The 19400-nt window shown below is 36.3% G+C and overlaps 1 protein-coding gene across 1 annotated transcript in view; it reads left to right on the top strand.

Moving 5' to 3' along the window:
• NIPBL (Nipped-B homolog (Drosophila)) overlaps positions 1-19400 on the top strand; it is a 234478-nt gene that overhangs the window by 131464 nt on the left and 83614 nt on the right. Inside the window, exons 11-16 of the mRNA XM_006876931.1 lie at positions 8270-8452; positions 14625-14822; positions 15061-15132; positions 15228-15317; positions 16955-17058; positions 18592-18678. Of these exons, the coding sequence (XP_006876993.1) occupies positions 8270-8452; positions 14625-14822; positions 15061-15132; positions 15228-15317; positions 16955-17058; positions 18592-18678 (734 nt within the window). The remainder of the gene's footprint in view (positions 1-8269; positions 8453-14624; positions 14823-15060; positions 15133-15227; positions 15318-16954; positions 17059-18591; positions 18679-19400) is intronic.

The following is a 19400-nucleotide window of genomic DNA, read 5'->3' on the forward strand; positions in this document are numbered from 1 at the left end:
CAACCCTGTATAGGGTTTCTGAGGACTGGCTGGTGAATTTAACTTGAACTGCTGACCTTGCGTTTCAAACCAATCTTGCAGTTTTCCCTTGATCTCACCAAAATTAGGACAGCTTTATGATAGATGAGCACATCATGCATCACTTCTATTTGTTGTGTGTGCCATCACATAAAATACAAACCCCTCCAGTTATTTGCTTCTTTCTCTTTCTTCTGATGATGTAGTTCAGCTGATCTTCTTCCCATTTAATTAAGACCTCGCCCCCTCATCTGTAAGTAGTTCCCCCTTCTTTTTGCTATAAGGGCTCTTTTCCCATCTGGTGTGTTGTTAGGTGTCGTTGTTTTGATTTATAACGACCCTGTATAGGGTTTCCAAAGAGCAGCTGGTGGCATCTTCCATGTCTCTGCAGGTACTGGCAGTTTGGGTCTCTAGTACACAGCCGTCCTCTGTCTCTCTTGTCCTGCCTTCAGGTTAGCTGACTTTGAGGTCTCCGTGGAAAGCACTGGTCTCATGGTTGAGCCCCATGTTTTTCTGTTTTCTCCAGGTCTTCTCATTTTTCTTTCGCCTCTCTGATGGTAGCGTTCCTCAGGGCAATGTCCTCAGCACTTCATACTCTTTAAATATATTAGTGGCTCCAAGTAAAGTAATTGAAGTACTTTTAGGAACCTTTTGTTTCAAAAAATGATCTATCGACAGTATGAATTCAGGGTGCCAAAGGGGACAGATTGACCACCTGTACTAATGATTTTCTTTTTGCACCCAATTAAAGTTAATGTGCATTTGATGCTACTCCTGTTATACAGATAGATAAATGGAGAATTGTCACTCAACAGCATTATGCCTGATCAAGAGTTTTTTTTTAATGATTTATGCCATTTGGAGATTTATGTGAGTTTATTAGTTTTGCTTCTAAAAGAATGCAGTTGTTCCCCTAGACTGAAAGTTAAATACTTAAATGATTCATTAATTGAGGTGTGATTTATTTTATCTCAGGATTGTTTTCTGGTTTTTAAAAAAGAACAAAAAGCAATCAAACTTTTAGTTATCAAATAGTGCCTATTTGGGACTTTAAATCCTTTAAATGATTTCTGGTCTCAGCAATCTAGTAAATATGTCACTCTGAGTGGTTTAAACTAGTATTCCATATTGTTGTTAAGTGCCAGTGAGTCAGTTCTGACCCATAGTGACCTTGTATAGGGTTTCCGAGGAGCAGCTGGTGAGCTTGAACCGCCGACCTTGCAGTTCAAATGGCTTTGCAGTCTGGCACATTAACCCACTGAAATTTGGCTTAAGGCTCACAAAATTATGCCAACATAGTTTTACCCTCCACACAAGTAACTTAAAACTTACAATTTAATTAAGACACCTGATTTAAAGAATAAAGTAGTTGAGAAAGAAGAATTGAGATGAGAAAGATAACTCGAAAGCACTAGATCTGGAAATTTTCAAGACAAGTAGCTCAGTTAACAAAAATCCCTAAAATGGTCACTCAATAAAGAAATCGTCAGAGAGACATTGTTTGCCTGTAGAGAATTATTTTCTGATTCGGGAGAAAAAATAGAACCAAACTTGTCATAGAGATCATTTGAAATTTCGTTGTTTATTCATTTCTTTGTTGTTGTTTTTTAATATATTTTTGATGAAAGTTTACATAACAGATTAGGTTCTCATTTAGCATTTTCGGTACATATTGTTCGTTGACATTGATTACATTTTCCATAATTGGTAAGGATTCTCATTATTTCCATTCTGGTTGCTCTGTTTCCATTAATCTGCTTCCATACGCCCCCCCACCCCACCCTGTACCTTTTCATCTTTGTTGTAGGGTAAGTATTGACCAATTAGGTTTCATATAAATGGTATTTAAAGGAACACAGTACTTACAGATGATATTGTTTATAAACCAATCTATTATTTAACTAAAAGATGACTTCCAGGATTAGTTCAAGTTCCAAGTTTAAAGGGTATCTAAGGACATTTGTCTTAGGGGAGCCTCTAGTTGCTACTGATCTGTTAAGTCTGGCCTTCTTTAGGAATTTGAGCTTTGTTCCACATTTCCCCCCATTCTTTCCAGAACCATTGATTATTGTGTTTCTAGTCAGAACAACTGTTAGAGGCAGTCTAGTACAATCTAGTTGTTCTAATTTCAGACTAGATGATGCCAGAATAGATCATTTGTGTGAACTATTCTGTAGACGAGTTTCTTCTTTGAGTCTTTCATTTCCTTCTGTCTTTTTCGCTCTAGATGAGTACAGACTAATAATTGTATCTTAAATGGCCACTCACAAGCTTTTAAGACCCAGAAACTATTCACCAAATTAAGGATGTAGAACAATGTCTTTATGAATTATGTTATGCAAATTGACTAAAGACTATGATCCTCGGCTTTCAAACCCATAAAGTGTTTAATTTCTCTGTCTAGGAAGTATCCACAATTGTGCCACTATGTGCTTTATTGGAGTACTTGTGTTGCATTGTAGAATCAACACTGGACTGCGAACCACAAGGTTGACAGTTCAAACCCACCAGCTGCTCGTTGGAAATCTATACAGGGTCACTATGAGTCAGAACTGACATGACAATACTTAATAACAACAACATGTACTTTGTTATATATAGGAATATATATGCAGCACACAAAAACATGCATACAGATAACACCGATACACTCACTTTTGCTTTCATATACATATATGTGCATACGTATCTACTTGTGTATATTCTTTTTGAAACTATGTGAGTTACTTATTTGGCTCTTTGATAATATATTAAAGATCCTGAGTGTGAGTGTAGGAAAGTCAACCATTTGGTAATCAAGGATCCTGACAGAGTCAATTTCAAAAGTGTTAACATGAAAAGAAAAGATGTGGTTAATTCAGAAATATGTCAGTTTGTGGTATACATTTATATTCAAAATGGTACATTTACTTTTGACGAACCAAAGATTGAGAGGCTTTAACTATTGTTCAGCCTGTATTTATTCAACCTGTATGCTGAGCAAATAATACTAGAAGCTGGGTTCTATGAAGAAAAACGTGGCATCAGGATTGGAGGAAGACTCATTAACAACCTGTGATATGCAGATGATACAACCTTGCTTGCTGAAAGTGAAGAGGACTTGAAGCATTTACTGATGAAGATCAAAGAGGACAGCCTTCGGTTTGGGTTGCATCTCAATGTCAAGAAAACAAAAATCCTCACCACTGGACCAATAAACAACATTCTTATCAACGGAGAAAAGATTGAAGTTGTCAAGAACTTCATTCTTCTTGGATCAATTATCAACACTGGTGGAAGCAGTAGTCAGGAGATCAGATGATGTATTCCATTAGGCAAATCTGCTGCACAGGAACATTTACAGTGTTGCAGAGCAGAGATGTCAGCTTGAGGACTAAGGTACACCTGACCCAAGCCATGGTATTTTCAATAACCTCATATGGATGCGAAAGCTGGGCAGTGAATAAGGAAGATCATAGAAGAATTGATGCCTTTGAGTTGTGGTGTTGGAGGAGAATACTGAAAGTGCCATGTACTGCCAAAAGAACCAATAGATCTGTTTTGGAAGAAGTGCAGCCAGAATGCTCCTTAGAGGCCAGGATGGCTAAGCTCCGTCTCTCAAACTTTGGACATGTTGTCACAGAGGGAACAGTCGCTAGAGAAGGATGTCATGCTGGGTAAGGTGGAGGGTCAGAGAAAAAGAGGAAGACCCCCAACGAGATGGATCAGCTAGGTGGCATCATTGATGGCGTCAAGTATGGCAGCAGTAGTGAGGTTGGCCTAGGATCGGACATTGTTTCGTTCTGCTGTGCATGGGGTCGCTGTGAGTCAGTTCCGACTCGATGGCACCTGACAACAACTATTGTTACGTGTATGTGTGTGTTGTTGCTCTTGTTGCTAGGTGCCATCTAGTCAGTACCGACTCATAACGACCTTATGCACAACAGAACGAAACATAGCCCAGTACTGCACTAAACTCACAATTGTTGCAATGCCTAATTGTGCCAGTCCATCTCGTTGGGGGTATTCTATTTTTTCTCTGACCCCCTGTCTTACCAAGCATAATGTCTTTCTCCAGGGCCTGGTCTCTTCTGATAACATGTCTGAAATATGAGAGACAAAATTTGGCCATCCTGGGTCCAAAGAGCACTCTGACTGTACTTCTTCCAAAACAGATTTGTTTGTTCTTTTGGCAATCAATGGTACTTTCATTATTCTCTTCCAGTACTATAACTCAAATGCATCAATTCTTCTGTGATATTCTTTATTCAGTGTCCAGGCTTCGCATGCTTATGAGGTTAGTGAAAATACCATGGCTTGGGTCAGGCGCACCTTAGTCCTCAAACTGACATCTTTGTTCTTCCGCTGATCTGCCTAATGGAATATGTCATTTGAGTCTTGTTGGTTGATCCAGGCAAAATGAAGTCTTTGACAACTTCAATCTTTTCTCCATTGATATGGATGCTGTTTATTGGTCCAGTGGTGAGGATTTTTGTTTTTGTTTTTTTTAACATAGAGGTGCAACCCATACTGATCTTCATCAGTAAGTATTTTTAAGTCCTCTTTGCTTTCAGGTTGTATGATCTGTATATCACAGGTTGTTAATAAGTCTTCCTCCAATCCTGATGCCGCATTTTTCTTCATATAACCCAACTTCTCAGATTATTATCTCAGCATACAGATTGAATAAGTATGGTAAAAGAATACTACAACCCTGGCACACACTTTTCTAATTTTAAATCATTTAATTTTAAATCATTCAGTGTTCCCTGGCTCTGCTCAAACAACTGCCTTTGGCCTATGTGCAGGTTCCTCATGAGCACAAACTGACAGACAAGTAGTGTATATATATATATATATATATATATGCTCTCTTCAGAAATGAAACAGTTTGTCTTTGTATTAATTATGTTGCTTTACCTTTGCAGTTGTACAGAGGTTAAAATAACTTGCTGTTTTTGGTTACGATTGAATCCATTCTGAGTGCAGTGTACTACTACAGTGTACACTACATGTATGCAGTGTACTACATAAGATTTTCAGAGCTGAGACATTTTAGAAGCAGATTGCTGGACTTGTTGGCCCAGGCACCTCTTTGTGGTTTCAAATCACCAACTCTGTCCTGGTAAGCCAGCGATGAACAGTTTGGACCACCCAGGGACTCCTAAAATGATCTTGAGAATATTGGTGCTCTTGTTATCAAGTCAGCTCCAACCCACATCTAGTGTTTCTGAGGAACAACTGGTAGGTTTGAAAAAAAGAGGTATGAAAACCTTAGAGATGCTAAGCTTAGAAAAGACTGCTTGGCAACAGAATCCTTGTAATACTTTAAAAGGTTGTCATAATGGAAAAGCATTTAACTTAGAAAGTTGTATTGGGCTACTGGCTGGAAGTCAGTAAAAGACATTTAAATTCTGGATTGAACCTCTGTATGGATTGTATTGTGTTGAAGTCTTGACCCCTGTACCTGTGGATGTGATCCTGTTTTGAAGTAGGGTTTTCCTTTTGTAATGTTAGTGAGGTCATGACAGAGAATGGAAAGCTCATCTCTTCTGAGTTATAACAAGAGCCGAACAGACACAGAGGCACACACAAGGGAAAGAGGCCTCTCTCTACAAGCCTAGGGACTCTGAGGATTGCCACAAGCAACTAGAAGCTGAAATAGACAAGGAAGGACTTCCTCCCAAGGCCACACCCAGCATTTGGACTTCTAGCCTCCTGAACTATGTGAAAAAGTGTATTTCTGCTCTTTAAATTCAAAAGCCAAAAAAAGCATTTGATTTAAAGTGTTCAAATTTCTAATGAAAAACTTTTAAAAATGTTTGAAAGTAAGCTTATATAGTTTAGGGGTAAAGAATACTGATAATCTAAAACTAAAGTTGATTTACTTTACTTCTATCAGTATTCTAAAAGGTGGGCCTTACTTTATTTAAATTAAAAAAAAATAGTAGTTAAATTAAAAAAACCAATATGTTACATGAGTTAAAAATGACACAGATAAACTCAACATTAAATGAGTAAAGAGTCTCAGCAATGAAGTCTTTGGAATGTTGCCAGTTGTCAATATTAGATTTTTGTTGGGTAAAATTGATGATAATGCTTATTTTAGTAGAACAGAAAATTGTAAGTTACTGAAATACATCTGATGTTGAATAAAAGTGTCATGAAGAATAAATTAGGATTATTCTTTTATTGGTATTAATACTTTGCATTCTGTATTCTTGAATTATTTTTATTGTATATTCTTGAGACTTTAAAATATTTATAAATCAGTGCCTTTTTATTTTCCTGTCATAGTTTTTATTCTTTATATAAGTAAGCATTATTGTCATTTGAATGTTATAAGAGAATTAATGTTAGTGATGATATTGTTAAAAGCTTTCAAGTCCTGTTCAACTCATAGTGATCCTGTGTATAGTGTTTCCAAGAAGTGACTGGTGGGTTTCAACCACTAACCTTATGGTTAGCAGTCCAGTGCTTATCCTACAGTGATGTACCAAGTTAAGTTTCTAATATTCCATACCATAAACCATTATGAGCCTTGGTGAGGCACTGGCAGAATAATGCATTGGACTGCAAGGTCAGTTTCACCCTCAAGGTTGGCAGTTCAAACCCACCAGTTGCTCCTCAGAAAAACCCCTTATTGGTTTGCTATGGGTCAGTACTGATTTCACAGCATTTAACAACAGCAACTTAAACCATTAAGGAACTTTACAAGTTGCTTTTTGCTCCCAATTCCAAAAATTTAGCATATGTTGTTAGGTGCTTTTGAGTCAGTTGTGGCTCATAGCGACCTTGTATAGGCTTTCCAAGGAGCGGCTGGAGGGTTTGAACCACCGACCTTGTGGTTACCATATCAGTGCTTATCTTACATTGCCACACCAGCACTCATTTAGCATGTAAGACACCATTTTGTATTTCCACTTAAAAACTTACTTGAGTAAGTTAAAATATCTTTAATAGTTATCAAACGGTAAGTTACCCTGGGGTGGGAGGGGGAGGAAGCTTTATTTTTAAACTGTCAGCAAGATGTTAAGAATTTATTCAGAGCATCTGTGTGTGTGTAATTAGTAAGTATAATGCTAATAACTTGTCATATTACATTGGTATATTTTCATTCTGTTTTTACTTTATCATGGGAAAACAATACCGAACTGCATAAAACTTGAGCTATTTATTATATAACCAAACCAGTGGATGGCAGTTCCAACTGATGGTAACACTACGTATATTAGGGTAGAATTAGAGAATTCCATGGCTTATTTTAAGGAGTAGATTGCCCAACCTTTCTTCCAAGTCACCGCTGAGTAATGTTAGCAACTAAGCTTGTTAACTGTTTGCACCAACCAAGAACTCTGTTTTAAATATATTTCTTACCTATTCATCTTCTCTTTCATGTTTCTGTTTTTCTTCTGTTCAGTATATATATTGATGTATCTGCTTAAGGAAAATCTCCATAGTATATTAAAGGTATTGCCATGCTTTTCAAGTGGATAGTGATAGGTAAAAGCACATAACACTCTTGTCCCAGCCACAATATATAACTGTCAAGATCATAGAGGAAGAGACGAAGACAATAAATATCCTCTGATAGCTCTCATTTGCCCTGAGAGGCAGCATAAGTGTCAAAGTAACTGCTCCAGACCTCTAGAGAGATTGTTTAGGTGCTACCAAGAGTGTGAGATATACCCCTTCCCCTCCCACACATTCACTTGTTTACACCAGTTTTAGAAAGTTGTTAGTCAGTACAAACTAATGTATTAGATCAGAAATTGATGACATAACTAACCTTCATTGTTATGGCAATAATGACACATTTTATCATTAAAGTTGTTAATTAAGAATTGTGTGCTGTTGAGTGATTTGACTCAGAGCAACCACATGCTACTATTAAGTGCTGCCGAGAAGTGGCTGGTAGTTTGAACTGCAAACATTGTGGTTAGTAGTCTGGTGGTTATCCTAGAGCTCCACACCAGGACTTCCTCAACACCATAGACTAGAGCAGTTCCCCGTCCCAGTGCCCTAGGCTGTAGATCTGTGTGGGGCAGATGGCTAGGTCATTTCTTCCACAGAGGAACTGTTTGGTTCAAACCACTGACCCTTCAGGTAGCAACTGAACACTATAAAAATTGTACTTTCAATTTATGGTAAGTCTATTATACTTGGAAGTGTGAATGTTAAATTAAATACAAAGGTGAAAACATTTATATATATGCTAAATTTTAGTTTTCATTGTGCTAATTAGTGAAATTTCCTTACCTTTTATTAATAGGTAGTATAGATCAATCAGTGTTAAAAGAACTACCCCCTGAACTCCTGGCAGAAATTGAATCTACGATGCCACTTTGTGAACGTGTGAAAATGAACAAACGCAAGCGTAGCACAGTTAATGAGAAGCCAAAGTATGCTGAAATCAGTTCAGATGAAGATAATGATAGTGATGAAGCTTTTGAATGTAAGTACCACATAACCTTATTATTATTTTAGAATTTAAAAGTAGTTTGATGTGTTTGTTTCATTCATAATTTGGGAGTTAGTAAGAGTACAGTGACTTTAATTCTTAATATGATGAAGCAAGTATTTTTTCATTATACGTAAAAATTGTGTAAAAATAAGATCAGTTGGCACCAAGAAAAATTTAAATGAGGTAACATAGATATGTGTTTTATGCATTTAACAAACATTTATCGAGCTCCTACTATATGCTAAGTACTAAGAATAAAAATTCAAATAAGATGTAGCCCCTGTCTTCAAAAAAGCCTTCAGTCTAATGGGGGAAGTATATGAAAAACAGTTGTAATATAGTGTGAAGAGTGCAATAATAACAGTATATCCAGGGTACTATGAGAGTTGATTGGATTGGCATCAAAATCATACTGGGGTTCATAAGGGAAGGCTTACTGGAAGAGGTGACACTTGAGTTGAGTCCTGAAGGACACATAGGAGATAGCCAGGTGGAGAAATAGTAAAACCATCTTATCACTAAATTATGAATGGATTAGCCACATTGCAAATGATCTGTGTGGTTTGGACCTGGCTTCTCCGTTTTGCCCAGCTGTGTGCTGGAATTCCTCCCTTGTTTCACTGTTTTCCAGAGCTGGCTTCTTCACTACACAGCTACCTCTCTACAACACTGTGATCACCTGTCTTTGCACTAGACTTGCTATACCTCGCCTGTCTTCCTACTGGTCCACTGAAAAAGTTCTTCTCTTTTATCCCTATCTTCCTTCTTCTGGAGCAAGAGAATTGAGCCTAGCCAAGAGGGGTCAGCAACCTTGTTTGACTTAAACGGCATTCAGTGGAAACAGACTATGGGAGATCTTCACTTGTGTGCCAACTGACTTAGTCATTATGACCAAAAGAAGTGGGAAGACCACCAGTGTGTTCTACCTTTTTCACCTAGTGTCCATAGATTGAGGTGTGACAAGCAAGGGCAGGAAGGACAGATGCATGCTGTCATTTAAAAATGTATATTGCTAATGGAAGCCCTTTACCTTCTTCTCTAAAGTATTTCATCTCTGTTTATTTAAATTTTAAAGTTGTGCATTCAAGTTGTGAGCAGTAGATTATGAATACTAAACAAATCTGAACAGTTTTAAAATTGAAATAAAATATACAGTAAAATTAATTTGACATTTATATGTATAATTGTTTAATTTGTATTTAACTATCATGAGATGTACTTACACACAGTATATTTAAATGGCTGAAAGTTAATCACTTTTTTATTGCAACCAACCATTTTGGTCATATTGGTACATGGGTAGCTCTGGAGCAAAGAGAATGTAGGAGATTTTGTTGACCTGGAAACTTACTTGCCTTTATGTTCGTGCCTGCCTTTGATTCTGCCTCCCTCCCCCAACTACTTTATCCATTTCTAGAAGGAATAGATAAGGAGGAGGAGTCCCTTAATTAAAGTTTGATTTCAATTGCATTTCAATTCCAGTTGATTGATAGAACTATATCAACTTGATGAGAACTTTGACTCTACCTGAATTATTAGAAAAAATCGCATAATTAGAATGCCCACCAAAAGTAAAATAGAGAGACTAGAGCCACACATGATGAATGTTTATCATCATTGCAGTGCTATTCTTTTTCTTTCTTCCTGTTATGAATGAGATGATTATTTCACCTTCCAGAAGCACATAGCTTCATTTTAAAGTGTGTATTCCCCCTTACCGTACTCCTCTCTTAATTCACCCAGGGTAATGATGGAAATCAAAAAAGAACCTGAAGCTTCAACTCCTGTAGGTAAAGGACCTCAGAGTAGGTTCCTGGTTTTACTATTTATATGTAGAAAAGTCAACCCTAGGCTACTGATTTGGGTTATGAAAGAAGTTCAATTAGTAGTTGACATAAACAATCAAATTGCCACTATACCACAACAGGTACAATGTAGACATAGTATATAATACAAAATGTTAAAGTGTTAGGAAAACCTAAGTAGCAAACATTATGATACTGTGAGAGACTTTGAAACAGCAATTTAATCTTACTGGTTTCTTAAAATCTAAAATTAAGGAAATAGTTTTGTTGAAAGATAGAAGAATTAAAGAATAACTTTGATATTTAGACCACATAGATTTAGATGTTATTTAGGGCTGACAAGTCAGTTACAACTCATAGTAACCCAGTATAGGGTTTCCAAGGAGCAGCTAGTGGGTTTGAACCAAAGACCTTGCAGTTAGTGGTCCAGTGCTTAATCCTGCAGCGCCACACTTAGGCCTCCTAGACTTAGATAGCCGTAGCACAAATAGTACGTCACTAGGTTCCTGGCAAGGCGTATAGAGAAAGTTACGAAGCTAAAGCTAACGAGAGATAAGTGAAATTTGGAAAAGAGTGAAGAACACCCAAATCATAGTTTCCATACCTCTCTTTTGAGCCCCCATCCTTCTCATTCTTCTAGGGTAATAAGGGAAAGGAAGAAAGAACAAACTAGCCACCCTGAGTTGGGATACTAATAATCTTTTTATGACTCACACTATTACTTTTTATATTGCCATCCTGTTTTTATTCAAATTATCTAAAGTTTAATGAATTTGCAATGAAAAATCTCGAAAGCCTATAAACAATTACTACCACTATAGCATTGATATTGTTGTTAGGTGCCATTTAGTCAGTACCGACTCCTAACGACTTTTTGTACAACAGAATGAAACAGTCATTGATAGGCTTGAGTATATTGCTGCTGCCACTGTGCCAGTCCATCTCGTTGAGGGTCTACCTCTTTATATTAGACATATAGTATATTTGTATGTAATTCCTAACAACTAGAAAAGATTTTTCAAGCATTTTGTAATCTAAAATGCTTGAAATGATACTTTCTAAATTAATTTAATGAAAAAAAGATCATGTTTAAAGTCAATATGATACTTCTTTCTGATACTTCTCATATTCAATAGGTAATTCTCTGTGCATCTTTTAAAAAGCATTTAATTAGTGTTGCTATATGTACAAACGAACTGTTTCACTGTGACATATATATAAATCAAACCAAAAACTTGTTACTGTTAAGTTGATTCCAACTCTTTTGTCAGCCACTTGTGTGCAGGATAAAACTGCATACACTTGATGACTATGGATTTTATAGATTTTATGTATCTTCATGAATGATCTTTCAGAAGCAAACTCCAATGCGCCTCTAGGTGGGTTAGAACTACCAACTTTTTGCTTGGTAATGGAACACTTAACTATATTGCACCACCCAGGAACTACTGAACAAAAGGTTGATGGTTCAAATCAGAGGTATCTCAGGAGACAGACCTGAGGAGCTACTTCTGAGAAGTCACCCTGAAAGCCCTATGGAGCAGTTCGGCTCTGCACACACATGGGTCGCTGTGAGTCTGGATCAACACAATGTCAACTAGCAACAAAAACAATATTTTTATTAGTGTCTGAGACAGCCCTTCTTAAGGGATTATACTGTTGTTATTGTTAAATGCCAGTTGGTTCTGACTCACAGTGACCCTGTATAGAGTTTCCGAGGAGAGGCTGGAGAGGTTCAGTTGCTGACCTTGCTGTTCAAACCAACTTCACCGTCTAGTGCATTAACACAAAGCACCATACCAGGACTCCAAGGGATTATACTAGGACGTGCCTTAATTTGAAAGGGGGAAATCCTAGTTCTTACATACTTCATAACCAAATGTAGGCCTAATTAAGAAGGAAATTGTTAAAATCAACTTGATAGCACTCAACAAGGCTAAAGACCAGTTAATATCATTATTCAAATTCATGTACCACCATGAAAGCATCTATTTATATTTGTTATTTTTATAAATCCTTTTGTTATACCACACCTTACCAAAAAAGAAAAAAAAATTTACCTCTTCCTGTTACGTTGTCAGTATACTGGGCAAAAGGACCCCGAACCAGAAATTCTTGAATAGCTATAAAAAATAAGATTAGCCATGATATAAATATTCATTATCTATATGGAAAAGCATTGGCACAAGCATAGAATGTGCATGAGCCAGGTGGTATTCTTAATTCTAAACCAGGTAGGGAACTGAAGCAAGAATTTTGTCGAAAATACTTGTGTAGTGATCATAGTTAAGAACTCAGAATGGAGGCCAGTAACAAGGAAGCAAAAGAATTAACCACATTTAGATCAAAAGGATAGAAACCATCTCATTGTCAGCAGCCAATAAGTGGTTACTACACACCCATAGAGTGTGGTGACTCTAGAGGATAAGCACTGGACTTCAAAACACAAGGTTAGTGGTTAGAGCCTACCAGATGAGACTTTGTGTCTCAGAAACTGTATACAGGTTTGCTATGAGTCAGAAGGGCACTTAGCACCACCATCACCACAGCCATAGGATGATTCCAGGTAGAACACAGAAGTTCCCTACCATGGTTTTAACTTGGTGTTGTTACAAGACCTAGAGCAGGTATGATAAATATTTGTCTTCCAGCTCTTACTGCAAATTTCTATAATCAGTCTTTCTTTTGTTAAACTATGATGCTTTCCCAGGCCTCAAAATTCTTTTCAATATAGTGCTCTAGGCAGCTACTACCAGTTGATCAGAGTTGTTTTTTCAGATGAATCTGTTTGCCAGGCCTGCCTGGAGGCTCTTGTCAGTACTGGTGATTATAGCAAAATGCTTAGACCTCTGGAAGGATGGGGGAAGGATTGAAGGTAACATACATACCTATGCTTATGTAATGTAGGTAAGCTTAAAAGTGCTTCTCCTTGGATTTCAGCAAGCCTAGGATTGCTGTGAGTAAGAATCAACTTGATGTCATCAGGTTTTACCATTAGAGAAGTAAATTCGATTAAAGTATACCTATGGACATTCACATTTATTCTATCTCTGTAGGCCTATGATAATTAGGTCATCATAGACTGCGGAATTGATATCTAAGTTGTGGGTTTAATCTGGTACTTGATGTGTCGTTGTTGTTAAGTCCTGTTGAATCAGTTCAGTTCCAACTCACAGTGACCCTGTATAGAAGGGCTGGGAGCCTTTTTTCTGCCACGGACCATTTAGATATTGGCAACATCATTCATGAGCCATATAAAATTATTGACTTAAAAATTAGCTTTCTATATTTAGTCAAAGAAACTCTGGTAGCGTAGTGGTTACGAATCGGAATGCAAACCGCAAGGTCAGTAGTTCGAAACTACCAGCTGTTCCACAGGAGAAAGATGAGGTTTTCTGCTCCCGTAAAGATTTACAGCCTCAGAAACACTGTGCAGGGTCGCTATGAGTGGGACCGACTCCACAGCACACAACAACAACAACATATTTGGTCAACCATTTAATTAACTCATCTCAGCTGCTCCTTGGAAACCCTATACAGGGTTGTTGTGGGTCGGAAGCGACTCTACAGCACTTAACAACAACAACAATGTGATAACTAAGGAGCTCTGGTAGCGTAGTGGTTACAAGTCAGGCTGCTAACCTCACAATCAGCAGTTTGAAACTACCAGCAGTTCCATGGAAGAATGATGAGGCTTTCTGATACTGTAAAGATTTACAGCTTCAAAAACCCTCTGCAGGGTCCCTTTGATTGGGAACCAACTCCACAGCACACCACTACCACCAATGTGGTGATTAAAACTGCAGTGGCATTGGCAGAGCCAGACCAGATGGTTTCCTAGACAGTATAGAGGGTTGGACAGCCCCAGCCCTGCTGTTTAGAGTTTCTGAAGAGCAGCAGTCTGGTGCTTATCCTAGAGTGCCACACCATATTCCGTAGTCTGTCATTTTTCTCAAACTTTATCCCTACCAATAACCCAAATGCTATAAGGTACTTCTGTTTTTCATCCACATCCTAGGTAAATGTTGTTTTAAATGCCTTAATTAATAACTGAAGTTTAGATACAATCTTTATTGATTCACAATATCATTCGTTGAAATAAGCACTGTGGTTTAATTCCCAGAACCTTTGTATGTATATTTATTAGCAGATTCATGTGAAATCGTTAAATCCAGATCATCATGCTAAAATTAGTAATACCCTTTCTGTGCTACAAATTAATTTTCTAAACAGAATGACTCAATTGACTAGACCCACAGAATGAAGGTTTCTCCCCCTAAGTGGTTCATTTGTGAAATACAAGTTTTAATCGTCTTTTTAAATGAGGTAAATTATCTGTCATGGGGATTTGCTTCTAGCCTCTAGGAAACGACATAAAAAAGATGATGATAAAGCTTGGGAATATGAAGAGCGTGACAGAAGAAGCTCTGGGGATCATAGGAGAAGTGGCCACTCCCATGAAGGAAGAAGGAGTTCAGGTGGTGGTCGTTACCGAAACCGAAGTCCCTCGGATTCTGATATGGAAGACTATTCTCCTCCTCCCAGCCTTAGTGAGGGTAATACATCAGTGCGAATAGATTTCATACATAAATCGACTTAAATTTAGGGCTTTAGTTTTGAAAATATATCTTGATGAGTTAACAACTCATAATTTTAAGACAAAAATACATATTTAGTATGGATTGGCAACAGTTCTTTAACTATAAATTTAATGATGGGAAAGAAAATAGAAACCAAAAAGAATATAATGTAAGTTTTCATTCTGCATTGCATTATCTCTTGTGTTCATTTTAGTCGCTAGAAAAATGAAGAAAAAAGAAAAACAGAAGAAGAGGAAAGCATATGAACCAAAACTAACACCTGAAGGTAACGTTTTAGTTCATTTGCTTTGTTTATTCGTAGTCTTTACGTTAGTTGTCCACTCTGAATGTGAATTTAATGAATATTTTTCTCTGCTACAGAAATGATGGATTCTTCAACTTTTAAGAGATTCACAGCCTCAGTAGAGAATATTTTGGATAATTTGGAAGATATGGATTTTACAGCATTTGGTAAAATCAATTTAAAATATATTTATTTACCCTGCATATGTCCAGATTTCTGCCGATTATTCTTGAAGATCAAAGATGTGTCCCTGCTATCAAGAAATTTGAAATCTAGTCATGGAGTCAAATCTAGTTCGTGTTATCAAGAAATTGAAAACTTTCATACAAAAATTAAATACTAAATTCATTAAGTATTGACAGTTATTGTCTTAAGAATTCTAAGAGTGAAGCTGTCAAGTAGATTAGAGTAATTAAGAAAGTCTTTATGTAGATGAGGCTTGAGTAAGCCCTTGATAAGAATGATACTAATATAAGCACAGATACAGAAATAGGAATATATTCACTTACGTAATGTTAATGGCCAATATTTACTGATTGCCATTAATTTGATAAATGCTAGAGATGTAAAGATAAATATGTCCCCAAATCCTGGTTCTAACCATGCAAAATCTAATATAGAAAATAAAATCATAAACCATTTGGAGTTACAGGATTAATCTTACATTCATATAATAACACTTTTACAATAATACAGAAATACTGTGTCTGTAAATATAAATTTTACATTTAGGAGTCGAGTGTTTAGCGCTATCCTCAATGATCATATGCCACCTTCAGCTGGTACATACACTTGTTAGTTGTTAGGTGCCATCGAGTCGGTTCTGACTCTTAGCTACCCTATGCACAGCAGAACAAAATACTTCCCAGTCCTGTGCCAGCCTCACAGTTGTTGTCAGGTTTGAACCTATTGCAACTGCCACTGTGCTTAATTATATACAAAAGTCATTTGGTGTAAACTAATTCTGATGTGAATAGTCTATTTAGTGAGGCCTTTAAAGGTATATTGCCTATTGCAATATTTGTGTGTGTTTTGTAAGTTTTACTTGCCTAAGTAATGCTTTTCCTAATTATTGGGAGAATAATTTTCATCATTTATAAAATTTTCAATGCCAGGCTGAAACTTGTCTTGAGAATTCAGGACCCCCAGAAGACAGATGATAGTCTCAAATTAGATCATTTGAAGAGGGTTTATTTAAAAGATGGGTGCAGAATAGTGGCAGAACCCAGGATGAACAATTTTTGAGCTGTAACCACCCATATATCCAAAGGACCAATGATAGAGAGAAGTCACAGAACTCAGTAGGAGAAAGAGAGTGTGGAGTAGGCTGCCTTTAAAGAAGCAATAACCTTTTGGTAAGATAGCCAGCCTAAGTAGACCTTGCAAGGAAGGAATCAGGGATATAAACACCCTGACCTCACTCTCTTTCTCTTTGATCTTCTGACAGGGCACCCCACTGGCTGAACCCAAACAGAAGCCAGAGGGCATGGGAGACTGTTGATGTAGTCCACACAGGTCAGCCTCCTGGGGCAGAGAGCATGATTGAAAAGGGTCAATAGTAAATCTATAATAGTAAAGGCAAGCTATCTATTACGTCTTCCCATCCTAGTCAGAACTCTAATTTTAATCCCTGTCCTCATTCATTCAGGGTGTATTTGAGGTTTATTGAGGCCTCTTACATTGTTTTTTGTTTAGCTTATTCATACCTGTTTGTGTCAGCAAATGTATTAAAAAGTAAACTTAACATTTAGAGTGGTGTATTTTATCTAAACTCTGTTTTGGTTTGGTTTGATTGGTTTTTCAGGCGATGATGATGAAATTCCTCAGGAGCTGCTCTTAGGAAAACATCAGCTTAGTGAACTTGGCAGTGAATCCGCTAAAATTAAAGCAATGGGTATAATGGATAAGGTATCTCACTAAAGTAAAATTTATAGATTTATTTAATATCTAATGTTTGAAATTAGTTACAAGGTGTCAGGATTGTAACCATGACAATGAAACGATATACAATAGGATGAATGTAAAGCTAATGTTCTCCCATGTGAATCTATCACAAAATTCACAATAAAACATTAAAAAAAAATGTCAGGGTAAATTACAAAGTTTACATGAATAAGTAATAATATAAAGAAAAATTTGTGCTTGCCTTCTGAAAGTATAACTCAATTATTAATTTTTTTTTTAAAGTGAATAAGGAATATTCTGATAATTATTCTAAAGAAAATCATATTACATTGAAAAAAGACATGGGTTTTTTCCCACTCTATCATGTTTTTAAATCTCTCAAACATTTAGATTAATTAACTGTAGAAATACACTAAAATTTTCTTTGACATTTGCTTTACTTATTAATAGTCATAAAGAGTAAAGCTGCAATTTCAACACATTACTACCCATACTATAAAATGTTGCAACTTTTTTTTCAGCCCATACCCTCAATGCTATGGTCTTTATGATAACTTTTGTGCATGTCTTCATTTTATGAGCTCGCTGTTACTTTCTAGTAGTCTCGTTGCACTGCTGTTGTAATAGCAGAATATTTTGTCATTAATAAATAACCTCAAACTATACTGGCATTATCAAGCGGTGGCTTCCCAAAGATCAGTTTGAACCACAGCATCAGTTGTTCAAACTCACCAGCCATTCCTTGGAAACCAGATTCAGGGTCGCTATGAGTCTACTGTGAAGTGATCTAAAGCAGGATGTGGGGGAACTAGTTGGAGACTGTATTCCAGCATGAGTAATCCAACTGAACTAAACATCAGTTTTATTGACCTCTCATTTGGCTTTTCTGACTAATTCCAATCAACAAGTTCATGTTAGAAATCCAAAATAAATTCAATAGATTTTGAGTAATAATTGCTTCCTGGCAGATCCTCCAAATGAACTACCAATGTATTTATTTTTTTAACTAGCAAAAGAGTCCTTTTATAAGAAATGAAAAATAGGAGGCATGCATAAGAAATGAAATTTCTGCATAAGTAAAAGCAGAATTCATAACTTTCAAATCTCAATGTCATGGTTCTGTTATTCAGGGTCCTAGCTTGGGTTTTAAGATGACTGCTGTAGTGTAGAAACTGTTATAATTAAATCAACAGGTGAAATTTTTACTATGCTGTGTTTATATGCATGTTCATTGTCACTGCCAAAAGAGCAGATGACCAGCATGGGGAAAAAAAACCAGTCTTACCAAGCTCCATGGTAAGAGATGAGCTATTAACAAGCATATCTGCCCATTCTGTATTTGCTGTTGTGTCTCAGAAACAAGGGATTCTTTCTCCACATAATCCAAATTTGAGTAGCGAATCTAAGCAGGAAAAGCTTAATATACCTTCCATAGCCTAGAAGGAATAACTGTACAGAATATTTCCTAAATAATTACATCCCTTTCATTTCTCCTTTCATTGATGATTGATAAAAGAATATATGTTGCCATTTTAGCTTTCAACTGACAAAACTGTGAAAGTTCTAAATATCTTGGAGAAGAATATTCAAGATGGGTCAAAGCTTTCCACTCTGTTAAATCATGTAAGTTTAAGATACATGTTTGTCAATTTTAATATTACTAAGATAGTATTCCTTGTTTTCATTAAGAACTTTAATGTTATCAGGAAAATTGTTCTTTTCAATAATTTGAGCTTGTTATCACCAATTTTAGTTATATTCATTTCATTCAGATAATATTCCTTTCCTTGGAAAAATTAGTAGTTAGAAACCTTATGATGATTTCTTAATTTATCCTAAAACATAAATCCTTATGTGCCATTTTTATACCTAACTCACAGAAACATTCAAAAGATTAAATGAATTAATCTCTACAAAGTGTTTAGAAAAGTGTCTGATACATTGTAAGTTTTCAGTCATTGTTAACTACAATTATTGCTACATTTTACTGTGTTGTAATCAAAAACATTATAAACACGGTTGTAATGTTTTAAGAACAATTTAAAGAATGTAAAATGCCTGGATCTTCTATCCCAGCATTATATTTTTAAATCCTATGTGCGTTTGAACTGATCTGCTATCATTATCTATAATGATATAAACACTAATGCTTATAGGCATTTATTGAAAGATAAAAATTTAGGAAGTTTTGAGTTAATGAATTTTCTTTCTTTTTAAAAACCTAATTATAAAAGTAATACTGATTTTAGAAAACTTACATAAAATAAAATGCACAAAAAATCCACATTACCATACAATACATAAAAATGAACACCAAACATTCTTCCCTCTTTGCTTTATAAATA

Source organism: Chrysochloris asiatica, unplaced genomic scaffold (genome assembly GCF_000296735.1).
Source record: "Chrysochloris asiatica unplaced genomic scaffold, ChrAsi1.0 scaffold00430, whole genome shotgun sequence".
Taxonomy (NCBI): domain Eukaryota; kingdom Metazoa; phylum Chordata; class Mammalia; order Afrosoricida; family Chrysochloridae; genus Chrysochloris; species Chrysochloris asiatica.